Source organism: Orbicella franksi, chromosome 5 (genome assembly GCF_964199315.1).
Source record: "Orbicella franksi chromosome 5, jaOrbFran1.1, whole genome shotgun sequence".
NCBI classification, from domain to species: Eukaryota; Metazoa; Cnidaria; class Anthozoa; order Scleractinia; family Merulinidae; genus Orbicella; species Orbicella franksi.
In genome coordinates this window covers 19,687,763-19,702,688 of record NC_138149.1, presented here as the reverse complement: position 1 = coordinate 19,702,688, position 14,926 = coordinate 19,687,763, and the positions used below count along the sequence as shown (strand labels likewise).

The window sequence follows — 14,926 nt, the reverse complement described above, 5'->3', positions numbered from 1 at the left end:
TATTAGCTATACAAGTAAACATGTTACATCTAAAGTAGACGGCGCGCATAAGCATTTGTCAAAGACGATACTATTCCCGGTACTATTGCACGAAAGACATACAACAGCTCACAAGACTGAGATACCTCAGTAAATGGTCTTTAGCTGCGTTACACAAAACGATTCTGACGATTGCTGAAACAAAATTGGAAACATCTGAATAAGTAAATCAAGAATTTTCGACATGTGTTAAACAACAAAGAAGATCTGGTTGTCTAAACGGAAAGCACACCAAGAAGATAATGCCCGGGGATAATGCACATAAAATTAATTGTTATCCAACTTGGTCAGAACAATAACGGCAAATACAGAATAGCAGAGTAGGTCTGAAACTACACAGCTAACAGACACGAGAAAGCACAGGAAACTTACCTTGTTGAAATAAAATCAACTCTCTTATTAAGAAACCGTTCCTGACTCTGTAGAGCGCTGTAGCCAAAAGCTACAAAAAGTTGGGACGTGACTGCGCCTGCAATAGCAACGTTTACGCTTTCAAAGTCGACAGCTCAGCTGTCACACAGGGGTCATATAACTGCTGTGTAATATGATGTAGCGCATGCCTGGATAGACGAATCCTAAGTGATCATATCACTAGGCGGCACCCTGAGTCCATTCTTCGCGCAAAATGCCTTCGGTTGATGAGTGCATGCTAATTTCCCGGGACTAATTTTCCAGAGTGGCGGCTGTTAATGGAGCTAGTCTACCAGGGAAAACCTCACATTAAAATTTACCAGCTAGATTCATGCCAAAAATGCGCATTTTCCAGCTAGGATAAGCTTCCGAGTATAAACCAGTAAGCAAGCAATTGTTTTGAAGCGGGCTTCCCAGCAAGTTCCATGCCAAAGCTTAAGAATCCCAGCCAGCGCACTAAGCCCTGCGGAGCGGATATTTTGTATATCAGCTCCGGTGAGCACTCCTGACCATAGTTCTCAGACATGCAACAAGACAGCATTTACTGTTCCTCAGAAGCTTCTAGTCAAAGCTGTGGAGCAGTTTTGTATCTCTGACATATTGATGTGATCGGTAGAGCCCACTTATTTTAATTATAGCAAAGTCCAGATTCGCTTCCCCAAAAGCAATGGTGATTCCAAAAATGGAATCATCCTCAGTATTTTTTGCGACAAGTTTAGATGAAATAATCAGACAAGAAGTCAATATGCCCATTGACAGCTCAGCCTTCCAGACTGACAGCACTCAATGCATAGGGAACAAGGACAAGAGATTCCAAATCTTTGTCACCAATTGTATTTCTGCGATATTGGACCAACCCGCAGGAACCTAATAGTGATTTGTTGAAACATCACTAAGCCCTGCTGACAAAGCATCCAGAGGGATGACAGTTGACGCACTGCTAAAGAATGATTGCTGGTCACAAGGACCCCCTTCTCGAGTAACCTAAGGAAACCCAGGTGCAAAACCCTATGATATTGGCGGGATATCTGATAGTCAAGTCAAGAGGGTCGTCCACTAAAATATTTTCAAACAAAGCAAATGATCAAAGCAACCTCTTTAATGAGGAAATAGAAAGGTTTTTCTCATGGACCTGTCTGAATAGAATTATGGCATGGGTGTTTCACCACAAGCAAAATTTAAGCATGCAAAGTCAACATGGCAAGGCAAAGGAAGTCATCGGCTACCAATCAGATGTCAGTAAAACCACCCAGTGAGGGTTTTCGAAGTCAAAGAAGAAGAAAAGGAAACAAAGCCTCAAAGAAGAATTATTGGCTTCATGTTGAGTCAGTTGGGTCTGCAAGAGGGTGGAGGAAACGGCACAAAGTAACCTCTTCAGGGCATTCAGTCAGTTTGGGCGCAGCATGAAAAATGGCACACAAGAACATAGGGGAGAAGCACAGCGCAGGAAGGAAAGAGAATGCCTGTAAGCATTGTTTTCAGCATCACGCTAAAGGGCTATGGTGCATTTATTTTTAAGACGTGCTTCATTAAACGTTTTTCTCAAACTCATTAATAATTCATCAAGGTAAAACAAAATCACAACAGTAAAGGAGGTTTGGATACTCGGGTCTTAATTAGCATAGATTTGGCAATTTTAGTTCTCCATTTACTCCTTAGTTTTTGTTTTGATTGAGAAGATTTATAAAACACTCTAGACTGTTTCATCGGCTATCCAAACACCTCAAAGTTTGTCAAAAATACTCCACTGCGTGTTTTATTTTAGATTGTCCTCTTGATGTTTGGATATCCTGATAAAACACTGTCTCTCATGTTTGATATATTAGCGGAGCCCCATACTCATATAGGAAAGAAAAAGAAACCCTCGAGTTGATTTTCTCATGGTTATCATGGCTAGCGGTATTGCTCATGGGCGCGTACGCACGACGGCGACGGCGACGGAGTTGCTCAACATGGCGGCCATACTCCAAATAATAGGTTGATATTGAACATCCATGTTATGATTAATTGACACCTGTCAAAACAAGGTATCCGCTGACCAGTATCACGTGACCATATCACGGGCTCAAGTTTACAGCTCCTCACGTGTTTTTTGAAGTTGACCGCTGACCAAGTGCTGATTAGCGATTGGATCGCGGGCTCATATTAGGTTACTTGTTGGAAACAGGGCAGGATTGCTCGGAAGGCGGTTAACGCTAACCCAGGATTAAAAGTTAACCAAATTATAACTTTTTATTCTATAGAAATGTTTTTTGTTGTTTTGTTTTGTGTATTGGGTGATTATTAAAACTCAAAACAGAAGGCCGAACAATACACAGAAAACCTCACCGCAAAGTTACAAATCTCAAATCAAAATTCTAGGTTTTTCTGGGTTAGCTTAGTCGGGCTATTCATTCAAACAGAGTTTAACACCTCTTATTACGATCTTTTGCTAATCTGATATCTTTGTTGTGGCTCATTTTCATTGGAAGATGTTTCTTGAAAGTTGACCTCTAAGAGTTCTACTCTGGAGGGATTTCTAAATTTTAAGACCATCTCTAATTGATGTCAGCAAAATGATAAAAGTTGCTTGTTGAATTATTCTTCCCTTTTAGGTCCTGATGTAATGCAAATCCTTGAAAGGTGATTGTGACTCAACCGCTGCGATACCACTTTCAATGTCATTTGAGAGTTGACAAAACCTGTCAAAGTTTGACCTATCAGAGGGTATACTAGATCCTGGTATACCAGAACAACCTTTTGTTAAGTTGCCCACAGGCAATAGTTTGCTCTTCAAACCAAGCCTTTCTCTCTTCTGTTTTGCCTTGCCGTTTTTTTGCGCTGCACCCCAACAAACTGAGCACTTGGAAGAGGCTACCCACAAAGCATACCAACAGTATTTACAAGCTCAATCCCGTTTTGGAAATGGCCTCATCCCTGTAGGAGGACTTCTGCAAAATGCACCAATCCAGAATAATGTTTAACACCTCCCAAGAAAGTATCACATAGTCAAGTTAATTATCAACTACTGTTGTTGAGCTTCTGTACACTCTGGAGTTGAGTACACACTGTCGTTGATCAGACAAATATATTGGATCATCAGGACATGATCAAGTATATGGTCAATGGATGCTCTGACTGCTGGTGATGTCAACTGAAGATGGCACGTCTACCACAGGAACAAATAACAGTTAGTGGGAACAGTTAATTAAAATAATGCTGACATTTTTTATATAAGGTCACATCAAAAGAAGTTTCCACCCGCACATTGTTATAAGAAATAATAGAAATAACTGATGCAGCAAGGTGAAGCTAATCTGATATTTGGTTGAGATGGTCCTAATCCGATCAAGCGGGATGAACAGTAGAATATTTACACACTGAATAGGGAATTTTTCAGTCAGAGAATATCCCTGCAGCCCATGTGAAATCCAAGACATATAGCACGTGCTTGAAAAATGCAAATTGACCCTTCATTTTTTCTTTTTTTTTTTGAGCCTGTCATTTGCACAGCTGCCATGCTTACTGTGGAGCTGAAATGTGAGGAATCCTTTCACGGGAATCTTACATTAGGCTAAGAATTCTTAAATTGGAATTTTACCACTAGGCATGCGAAGCATCCTACACAGGAATCTAACTTTAGGAATCAAAAGAATCGTTACACATTAATGCAGCTAAGTCTCTTCATATCTTCTTGACCACTTGACTCTGGTTACCCCTACAATTTTTGCAACCTTTTCCTGTCACATTTTTAAGGTCAAGCATCTGAGAAGAGCTGCATATTAAGCTATAGTTCAGAAGTGTAGCTTAACTATAGGAAGAGTAAGAGATTTTTCAATGTTTTTATTGCTTTGTTTTGAATGCTTTTCAATTTAAACTGCGACTTCCCCTTTGGCTCTTAGTATGATTTATGGTATCCCACAAACAGTATATTGTAATATAATCAGTATATTATCTGTGGTGTTTGGGTCTATAGTAGCCGTTTTACATAACATGTGGTTTTCCCCTTGGGAGTGAAAGGGTTCATCAAACATAATCTAAAGCAATATGGCTGTGTTTCTCGTTTTTAAAAGGTCTAATCTGACTTTAGCTAGGAATAGTGATAGTTTATGGCTGTGCTCTGTGGTTTTTGAGAAGCAAGCTCATCAATTTTGGTAATTCTTGATGCTGGCCTGCTCATAAGGCCTCGGTATGAATGTTGCAAGCTCTTAAAAACAATATTTTGACATAGATAGTTTACTGATAGTTTATTTTGAGAGGACGCTATTTTGTGACCTGAAGTGGAGTGGACTCCTTCTACAGAGGCTGCCTCTTAATGTGTTTTAGGGAATGCTTGTATAGTTTCGGGCAGGAATCAAGTACTTTTGGACTGAGGGAAATGGATGTGAATTGGTCACATTTTTGTATTACAGGTTTTTGATATTTGTGTTTGTTTATATTTTTGCAGTGATGAGACAATTGTCTTCCTCTTGCATAAATATCCTGAAGGCTGTCACTAATTTTGACAATGTTTGTCAAAATTAGTGACAATTATCCTTAATCCTCCCATTAACTTGGTTACTGTCATTTATTTTCATATGAACGGCTTGTCATTCTATGTTTATGCTTTGTTCCCCAAGACTTGAGCTTCTTGACTGAGTGATGTACAAAAGGTTAACTGTTGATATTTGCAGGGAATCCCATCTGCCATCAGTAAAGCTGTCATTTCAGATTGAGAGAGAACTCAAACCACCACCTCCCCAGCCAATCCCATTCTTGCCATCCCAGCAAGAGCTCCTAACAAAGTAAGTCTTGAGTAGTATACAAATCCATGTACTACAATCCTGGCCAGATGTCCTTGGGACTATTCAGTAGGCCATTTTCGCATTCATGGTATTGGACTGGAACTACAATCGGCGACAAAATTGTTGACACATTCACCCTTTTAACCCCGTATTTTGTCACTGTGATCCCTTTTTTCCCTCCTAGCTTGTCCTTTCATCCCCCCTCACCCCCCCAAACAATGTTGTGTGGCAACTGCTGTGATCTTGAATGGGGGAGTGGGGTCTTTTCCACAGTTTATTGTGTGGTAAAAAGAGTCGTGTTATTTGGTGCACCAAAAGTACTATTGAAAGACAATGTGTCAACTAATTATGTCGGCGATTGTAGCTTGCAATGGAGGGTTATGCAGGGGAATATCATTACAAAGAGATGAATGTCATTTGTAGTTGAAAAGGCTCCCCGCATTAGTCTCAGTTATAAACTATTTCCAGTCCAATACGGAGAATATGAAAATGATCTATTCCACAACGAGGGGGTCGTAAGGGTTTGCGGTGATGCGGTTTTGCGTTATTTTTGGTGCGGTTTTGCGGAAATCCTTATTTAACCTGCGGTATTGCGGTTTAATAAGACCAAGCGGTTTGAGGTTTTCATAAATTTTCGATCGCGGTAATCGATAAAAAAGAGTCTGCAGCCGTCTGCGCTTTCCAGTTGTGACAGTTATTACTCGGATCCTGACGCTTCCGATGACTTTTGATCTCTTGTTTATGTTTGGCAAGGGACCATTGTTGTGCAAGCAAGCTCTGCTGTTTGTAATTTCCGTTTTTTCAAGTTAATAATTGGTATGTTTAACAATTATATCCAATGATACGTCGACTTGTTGACCTTCCGGGCTGGGAATCTTTCTCTCGGATTTCCTTCAGTATTTGCCGTGGCCTGGTGTGGGACAATGTCTGCCGAGCAAGAAGAGGTGGTTATGAGGATGGTCGGGAAGAGACGATGTTACTTCAAGGAGAGATTGGAAGCTCGGCGATATTTCTTCTGGGAGCAAGAACTCGCTTCTGGAGAGTTGTACGCTTCAGCAATCGTTTGCTTTACTGAACACTTCATGGGGCTGTACGTTGTCTTCTGAAAACAAAAGATATGACAGGCCTACACGGACTCCTCTCGTGAATTGCGATAGCGATGCATTTTAGCCTTCAATTAAATTTTCGCTCTAACGAGCGTATGTTTTTGAGGTTTGCCTCTCTTATATGATATAATCGGAGGTTTAGTATGGATGCTTTTCAGCAACGGCTGGTTTTGTTTTACAACCCATTTACTCATTAAAATTTCTTTTAGGCCACGTACTGCTGGGTGATATGTCGTGACAAATGGCAAAACTTTCGTTTGAGTCTTTCTTCTTTGTTGGAGAGCCAACCTTCTGTCCTCGAAGCGGACTCCTGTTAGGGACCTCTCAATGAAGTTATTAGGATATCCTCGCGCTTTGAAATATGTCGTATGCCCGACGTACTGTTGTTATTCCCTCCTCTACTCCTAAGAACAAACTCTTCACAAACCACTTTTGAAGGGTGTCTCTCAAACTTTAAACTGCGCCTCAAAGCGCGAGGATATCCTAATAACTTCATTGAGAGGTCCCTAACAGGAGTCCGCTTCGAGGACAGAAGGTTGGCTCTCCAACAAAGAAGAAAGACTCAAACGAAAGTTTTGCCATTTGTCACGACATATCACCCAGCAGTACGTGGCCTAAAAGAAATTTTAATGAATAACTGGGTTGTAATACAAAACCAGCCGTTGCTGAAAAGCATCTATACTAAACCTCCGATTATATCATATAAGAGAGGCAAATCTCTAAAAGATACGCTCGTTAGAGCGAAAATTTAACTGAAGGCTAAAATGCATCGCTATCGCAATTCACGAGAGGAGTCCGTGTAGGCCTGTCATATCTTTTGTTTTCTGCGGTTTTCGGACCCCCCTTACGCCCCCCTCCACAACAAAAGTTATCAATGATAGCATAACTCCTCCTGTGCAGTTAATCTTAATTGACGGATTCCAAAGCAATTTTCAATACCAGTCTCTCATTACCAAATTAGCAAGGTGCATATTTATGTCTTTTTAACGAGGAATACTGTAGCTAGAGGGAGTTACAGCAGTTGGAGAGAAAATCACTTGCTCAGACAGTCAGTCAGTCAGTCAGTCAGTCATGGGTCGTAAACTTTTTGTGGCTAGTGTATTCTGTGGGAGGGGCAACGTTTGCATGAACATTGTGAACAAAATTACTGCCAAAGCGATAGAATGATCTTTCGCGTTTGGAGTCGAACTATGACTCCCAAATTTGAGAGCCTATCTGATATACAATGAAGGTGGATGCATATTTCAATCTATTGATTCCTTTGACAGCTTTTAACTGAAACGTTATCAAATATCAGTGCTAGATATTCACCCTTAAAAAGCGTGGGGTTTTTTGTAAATTATTTCAGATCTCCCTACTTTCTCATTTTTTTATATGAACATTTTGACTTTCCCGGCTATGCTATATAAATACAAACCATCTGTTAGCTTACGAGATGAAAAAGGTCCTACATCAGGATTCAAACTTACAACCTTCAGATTATTACTTTGGCAACCTCCAACTGATGTAATTTTTCAGGGCTAAGAAAAATATAAAAACTCGCACATGGCTATATAAACCGCTGATTTATCGATTACCACTACTTAAATGATTTTCACAGTGAGCTTACAGCAAGCGACTACAAATTCAAATGGCAGTTGTAGGGGAGGCTGGCACCTACTTTGATTTCACAGCTTTTTGAGTTTCGATGATCGCCCTACTAAGGAGATCTTATCCATCATGTAAGAACCGTAACAAGCATGCAAATTATGCGAGGTAATCGTATCGTGTTTCATCACCATGTTTGTTCAGGATTTACCTCCGATAGTTCTTTATTCACTGTTTGTAGCAACAGGCCTGAGACAATCAAGAATAAGGGAATGAGGGGCCAGCTTTGTATCAGATTAGGGACAAGGTTCAGGCTCATATTTTCCAGTAGACCGTGGTAGATTTCCCATTCTTGGTTGCCTGTATAGTTTTCGCTGAATCAGGAGGATACCTACTGGACAGGTGCAATAAGCTGAAGCTCATATTTTGCGTTCTTGCTTCTTGTGAGATTTGAAGTCCTCTTTAGAACTTTGATTTCGATTGATTGAAGCTCAATGCCTCATCCGGTATTCTTTTCTTGATTGCAAGTTTTTCTTACTGATTGCTTTTATGTATAAATAACATTTACCTACATCAAATTTCATTACATTACATCACTAACAGACTAACTTTATATACATCACATACATAGGAAGCAGAAAATATGAAAGGAATACAATTCCGAGCTACTTTGCTTTTCGAGCACTAGTGTGATTCATTATTATTCCCTGTACTACTTTGGAAAGTTCGGGTTAGAATAATGGTTTTATTTAGTCTTCATTAATTAGACCAAAATATACTCTACTTGTGATGCCTTAGCCTGTGAACGCAGACGTATTTCCAGCTGTCTCTTGCACACGTGCTCGCCAACCTGCAGTGATTCAAACGGCAACATTGAATGCAAGAAAGATTTTTGCTGGCAATCCTGACATAGCAGCAATTACATGTATTGGGATGTTTATTTCAGTCGTCTTTTCTTTATGATCCTTTCGTGGACCAGAAAGAGACAACGTTTTGTCATAACCTGTATTTCCTCATTGTTTACGTATGTACATTAATCTGTACCAAACAGACACCACCTCTGACGTCTTTCTCAACAATCTCGTTTGCATGCTAACAACTGAGAAAAACTGATCCGCCACCCGCGCTGCTTGATGATTTTTCTGATCCGACCGAAGAATAGGTAATGTTTCCAAAACCAAGGAGAAACCTACAAGTAGGATCGACATTGTGAACCCCTGTAGTCTGACCTTTGAATCTGACCGGTCACGCCTCCCAAAAACAAGAAATCAATGGAAACAAGGGGTTTGCAGAAGTCCCAAAATTAAATTGAGGGTAACGCTTCAATCGCTCTTGACCAGACAACTCAAGCAGCTGTGAAATTAAAGCCTGAAAAAAATTCAGGCTTGAACGGGATTCAAACCCAGTTGGCTTGACAGCTCAGTTGGTAGAGCACAGCACCGGTATCGCTGAGGTGATAGTGTCTTACTCTACAATCCAAAAATCGTTTCACCTTCTACCTCTGAAATAACTTGATACGACTTCACGGTGCAATCGACTGTGAAAGCCCCATAACACTAGTCAGCGGATGTTCAAAATGTCTAGCAGGAAGCGAAGGAGTGAGTGATGGAGTGAATGTCCCTTCCATAGCTACAACTTGAAAAAATTATTTTCCTAGTTGAAAATGGAGCACACCCCGACTCATTTTGTGGTTTTAAATTAAGGGTGTTTTGATAAGCTTATTGCATTGCTGTAGTAATGTGTAATGTGAAGAACTTAGTTACCAATGATTGGGTGTGTTAATTCCATTGCTGTTGTGTCAACTGAAAAAGGGTGGCAGTTTTAATCTATCCCAGTAGAAATGCTGAACCCTGGTGGGATAAAAATGCAGAGATATAAAATTTCATAGCTTAAAGGATGTTAAACCAAATGGAATTGCAGATAGAGGATCAATATAGCTTCTACTTCCTGCTAGAAATCAGTCTTCATTCAGAGTTACAAACTCCATTCTGTTCGAATAGGCGATTTACAATGGGTACACAACGTAGTCTCATCTGAGATCAAAACAATTGAGATCTTTTGTAGTTTTTCTTTGCATTCACTGATGCGCATGCCCTGACGCACAGCGGTATTCTAAACTACAAGGGACGGGTTTAGGTCCATTCACAATAATATGAACAGAAAGTAGTCTTAAAACGTCAGTGTACTGTCTTCCATTTTCAGTGGAAAACCCTCACATCCTATTCTTCTAGCTTGGGAAATAGTGCGAATAGTACCCCGACAGCTCCAGTTCAGAATTTAATTTTACCTGCTGTCTAAGCATCCTCTTGTCTATGTCATGAAGAAAAAAGAGTGCTTGTTAGCATACCTGGGAGGCTAGGTTTAAGTGTAACTACATTTTGTTTTATCATAATTGTCAGTCCTATTGTTTCCAGGTCATCCTCAGATCACAGAAAAGGATATGCATGGGCCCAGCCTCCTGATTATTTTGCTGATGATTTTCAAGACTGACTTTATTATCTGCAGTTGCCTTGCTGTGTTCAAGTGGTCTATAACAATGTAAAGCAACCATTGCAGGGTGTTTGTAACTAGTCATTTATTACATTTTCTAAGTTACTTTGAATTCTCTTTCATTCGAGCTTAAAAGGGCTGAGTACTGATCCGCTAAAGGAAGGACATAAAGCCTGTTAGAAGAAAAGGTAAAACAAGTGATACTTGAAGGAAATATGGTCATTAATAATGGAAATTGAAATGAGTGGAGTACAATTTGGTCTGTAATATCATGGGTGGTAAAATGCCTCTTTAATTTTAGCGCAAAATTTCAGCTTTTTAATTAAATGTTATAATTTCACATATACCTCTTACTAACTGAGTTTGAGGTCGGTACTGTAAATTATGGACCGAGGTTTATGGCCCAAGCGCGCAGACCATAAATCAAAAGGGAAGAAACGAGGATGCATAACGTACAGTACCGACTGAGAAAACTGGATTAGTAAGATATTTATTGTATCCCTACCGCGTGTCTGCCTGGTTCGAGAACGATTTCCATTCACATGGATCGGCTTCAAATTTCTGACGAACGTCGAAAGCAAAACAAAGCAATTTCAAATTGTTGTTAAGTCATTAGCACGTTTTGATACACTGTTTAAAGTAAAAGAAAGTTTTCAACTTTTATTTGCTATAAAAATTGAGAACACTTGGCGATAAATCACGAACCACTTTGACGACAAAAACAGCTTTAGATTTTAGTGGGCCGTACGGTAAAATACGGCGTGCTAAATTGACCAGTCACACAGTGCATACTAACAGAGAGATATAATGGAAATTATATATAAGGGATATTACAAAAACCCTCGATTGTAAGCATAATTTTTCACCCACGATTTTAAAAGGTAATCAAATGGTTGACACATGAAATTAGAAAATAATTTCACTTGCGTTTTGTAAAAATTCTAATAATTTCTCATACAAATCACAGTGGCGGATCTAGGTAAGGGGCCCAGGGGGCCTGCCCCCCCCCCCCCCCCCTTATTTTGGGTGAACAAAAACGAAGAAGGAAGAAGGAAGAAGGAGGAAAAGCCAGCAGGGAAAGCAAAAAAACCGGGTCCCCTCCCTTAGCTCAAGGTCTGGACCCGCCACTGAATCATTTGCGTGATTTCAAAACTGAAAGAGCACGCAGCAGGGGCTCGATTTGAAATCATAAGAATGATTTCGGACCAAGTTCAATTACCACTTTATTGCATCCATTTTGGAATCGCACAATTTAATCGCCTAACTTAGAGGATTTTGATCAGTACCAATATTTTCTTGATCCAGTAGCTGGTTTGTTTAAAAAGCTTAACAGAAAAATGCAAAACAGAAAAAGATGCAATTTAGAGCAAAAAATAGTGCCATATGTGAATAAATTGCACTGGCTTTCCAGCAATTTGATTGACTACTTTAAACCAGCCTTGAAATCTGACTGGTTGTTTTGGTTTAGTGTTCCTTTCTCATTGGCTGGGAAAAAGATGTGATTTAGGGCAAAATATAGTGCAATTTGGGAATAAATCCCAGGGGGACTCGCGTGTCAAAAGGACGAGAGTACTCGTCGGAAATTTTGAGAAGAGCCTTTAAGAGGGACCAAGATCCTGGTTTGTGGGCATGGCTTGAAATTTTTTCCCCCTCCCCTAGAGGTACCAATTCTAAAACAGCAGTATTATTTATTTCTTGTGATATTTTTTCAGCTCAATACCCTAAAATCGATTATAAGAATGCCAAGGAGATACTGGCTAAAACTGAAATATTTACATAGAAACAATACAAGAAAATTGCAGCATGAATGATAAAGAAAACACTAAAGCAATAGATACGATAAGTGAAATAAGACGTTTCGACCGTTCGACAGTCATTTTCAAGCCTTAGCATTTTCTTTATCATTCATGCCGCAGTCATCCAAACGATTATCCGACTGCATGAATAATAAAATGCTGTTTTGCAAATCCTGTTGACGTTGTGTTCATAGAAATATGACAACCAAGATTTCGGACGACACTTGAAGCCATAACTACAGATTTCCCAATCGATACAGCGTGGATATAAACCTTATCCAGATGTTGTTTGGTACCAACCAGAACAAAATCGGTCTTGTCATCATTTATCGTGAGCTTATCTTTGATCATCTGCTTCCATGGCAGTGATCGCAGTTAGATGGGTCCGCTGGGAAGTTTCATCGTCTGTTTTGAACGCTAAGTCGAGTTGAGTATCATCAGCCTAACAGTGCACCTTGTGGCAAATGTTCACTAACAATCGTAAACAGCCGACTAATGTAGATTGAAAACGGGAGCGAGCCGAGGCACGACCCTTGAGGAACACCAAACTTCAATTCAAACTTAGACGAGTGAACACTGTCAATGGCCACAAGTTAGCACTGATTCGAGAGATACAAAGTAAACCATCCGCATGTTTATTACCTAATAAATTCTCGGCTAGATTATCTTTAAATGATACATATTTACAGAGTTATGCTACTTTTATGGATGGGATACATTGTTTAAAATAGGTAGTAAGAAATAATTTGTAATTGTAAGTTGGGCTTCTTTTTTTATTTTTTTATTTTTTTATTTGCAATAATACAAGGGAATTCAATGCTTACAATACAATTACGAACAGTACACTATTTAGACTACTTACAGCACTACCTCTATTTACATTAAATTGTTCTAATTATTTACACTATTTAAATTACAATATCGACACGACTTACAGTACACTACTAACAAGTACAGTGACGACAAGGGGCAAAGAAAAAAAAGAAGAAAAAATAGATAATTATCATGACAGATTGAGGTTGTACTAAAGAAAGGTCAAAAACAGACCAAAGGCATGTGGTACATTATAGATAAAAAGAGTTATGCACCTGACAGAAGATTAGAAATAGACTAATGGGTAGGAGATAAATACAGATAGGTATAGAATGTATAATCTAAAATATTAATTAAATCCTCATATATCCTGTAAGAGGTTTCCATTTCTTTGTGTCTCCACTTTTTATTTCTATTTCATTTTGTGATTTTAGTGTGCACATGAAATGAGTAAGATTTGGATGATCTTCTTTTGTTTTAGCGAGCCGTATATGATATCCTGCTCAGAGAAAGCAGTAATTGATAAGAAGCACAAATTGAGAGAGATCTGGCCTCAGACTCAAAGCAGTAATATTTGTCAAAGTATAATCTCTAGGAAGTAAATTTAAGTTTTTCAGCCATTTAGTAACTTTATTCCAAAAGTGAGCTGTTTGGCGGCATGACCAAAAACGATGAATTGTTGACTCAGAGGTGTGACAAAAACTACAATTTTCATCGCCCTGTAGACCCACTCTAAATAAGAGGTTATTGGTTGGTACGCGTCTATGTAAGAATTTAAACAAACTCTATCAGCTTAGTGCTCTTTGTACATTTTTCAGCTAAAAGATAGGCAGCAGTCCAATTTATGTTGCCGTTTATTGGTAGGCCACAATCCTCTAGCCACTTCTTTTGATTTGACTCGGGGGTTAAACTCTTGTTAGTATTCAGTTTTTTTATATATTAATGTAGTTGCTTTTTTGACTTGTAAAATTCGTGTTGTAAGTGGCTCATATGCCTGGTTGGTGTTCTGTAAACCTTGCAAGCGAGAATCAATCCGAGGGCGAGGGTCTATTTCATACTTACAGCGGGAATCATTTAACTAAAGAAAGTTGCTGTTCGGTCCTAAAAGATGTTTTACGCGAGTTATTCCCTTAGTGAACCAATTTTTAAAAAAAAAAACTGTCTTGTTGGCAATCTTTATTAGGGAGTTATGCCAAAGTTGTTGATCCAGAAAGTGATCTTTCGATGATATTTAACGTTCAAAGTTAACTTCTGCCCGGATTCCCAATAGTTCTTTTAAAAAGGCATCTGAAGTTGGTATTGTCGATAAGGTGTCTCTAACGTTGAGGTTGTAGGCGAAAACGTTTTGAGCCATATTTTTTGAGGGCTATATCAAAAAAGATTTTCCATTTTCCCTTGTTGTTGTTATCTAAATATTTTTTAATCCATGTGGTTTTGAGGGATTTATTGCAGTAACTAATATCAATCATTTTTAGGCCACCAACACGGAAATCCATAGAAAAGTGTAGAGTAAATCATTTATTTCATTTAAAACCCTGTAGTTTGAGTGAAGAGGCGAGAGTAGATAAACAAATTGGGAGACTACTAGTGATTTGATAACAGTGATTTTCCCTAACAATGTGAGTTGGCGATATTTCCAGAATCTTGGGATTCCTTTAACTTTTTCAAGTTTCGCATTGTAGTTTAAAGAGGCAGGTAGTTCGGGATCTGTTTAAATCCCTAAAGCTAGGGATTTTACCTTGTCTTTTGCCCATTTAAGTTCTTTTCCTAAAAACAGACGTTTACTATTTCCAATACTTGCGCCGATCCATAGACCTTTCGTTTTCTTATCATTGAGTCTGAGGCCAGAGACTTTCATGAAATCGTCAAGCATTGCAAGGGATGAAAGGAGAGATTCACGTGACCCGTGTAATATAAGTGT

General features: G+C 39.1%; 1 protein-coding gene across 4 annotated transcripts in view; it reads left to right on the top strand.

Annotated features, from left to right (window-relative positions):
* Window positions 1-14,254, top strand: part of LOC145487495 (transcriptional repressor NF-X1-like) — a 219,357-nt gene extending 205,103 nt beyond the window's left edge. For 3 of the 4 annotated variants that reach the window (XM_081466291.1, XM_081466289.1, XM_081466290.1), the window contains exons 26-27: window positions 5,103-5,213; window positions 10,321-14,253. In XM_081466291.1, coding sequence (XP_081322417.1) covers window positions 5,103-5,213; window positions 10,321-10,396 — 187 coding nt within the window. In that variant the 3' untranslated portion in view covers window positions 10,397-14,253. Of the gene's footprint in view, window positions 1-5,102; window positions 5,214-10,320 lie in introns of all 4 variants that reach the window. The other variant, XM_081466292.1, reaches the window with a different exon arrangement.
* Window positions 14,255-14,926: the final 672 nt, after the last annotated feature.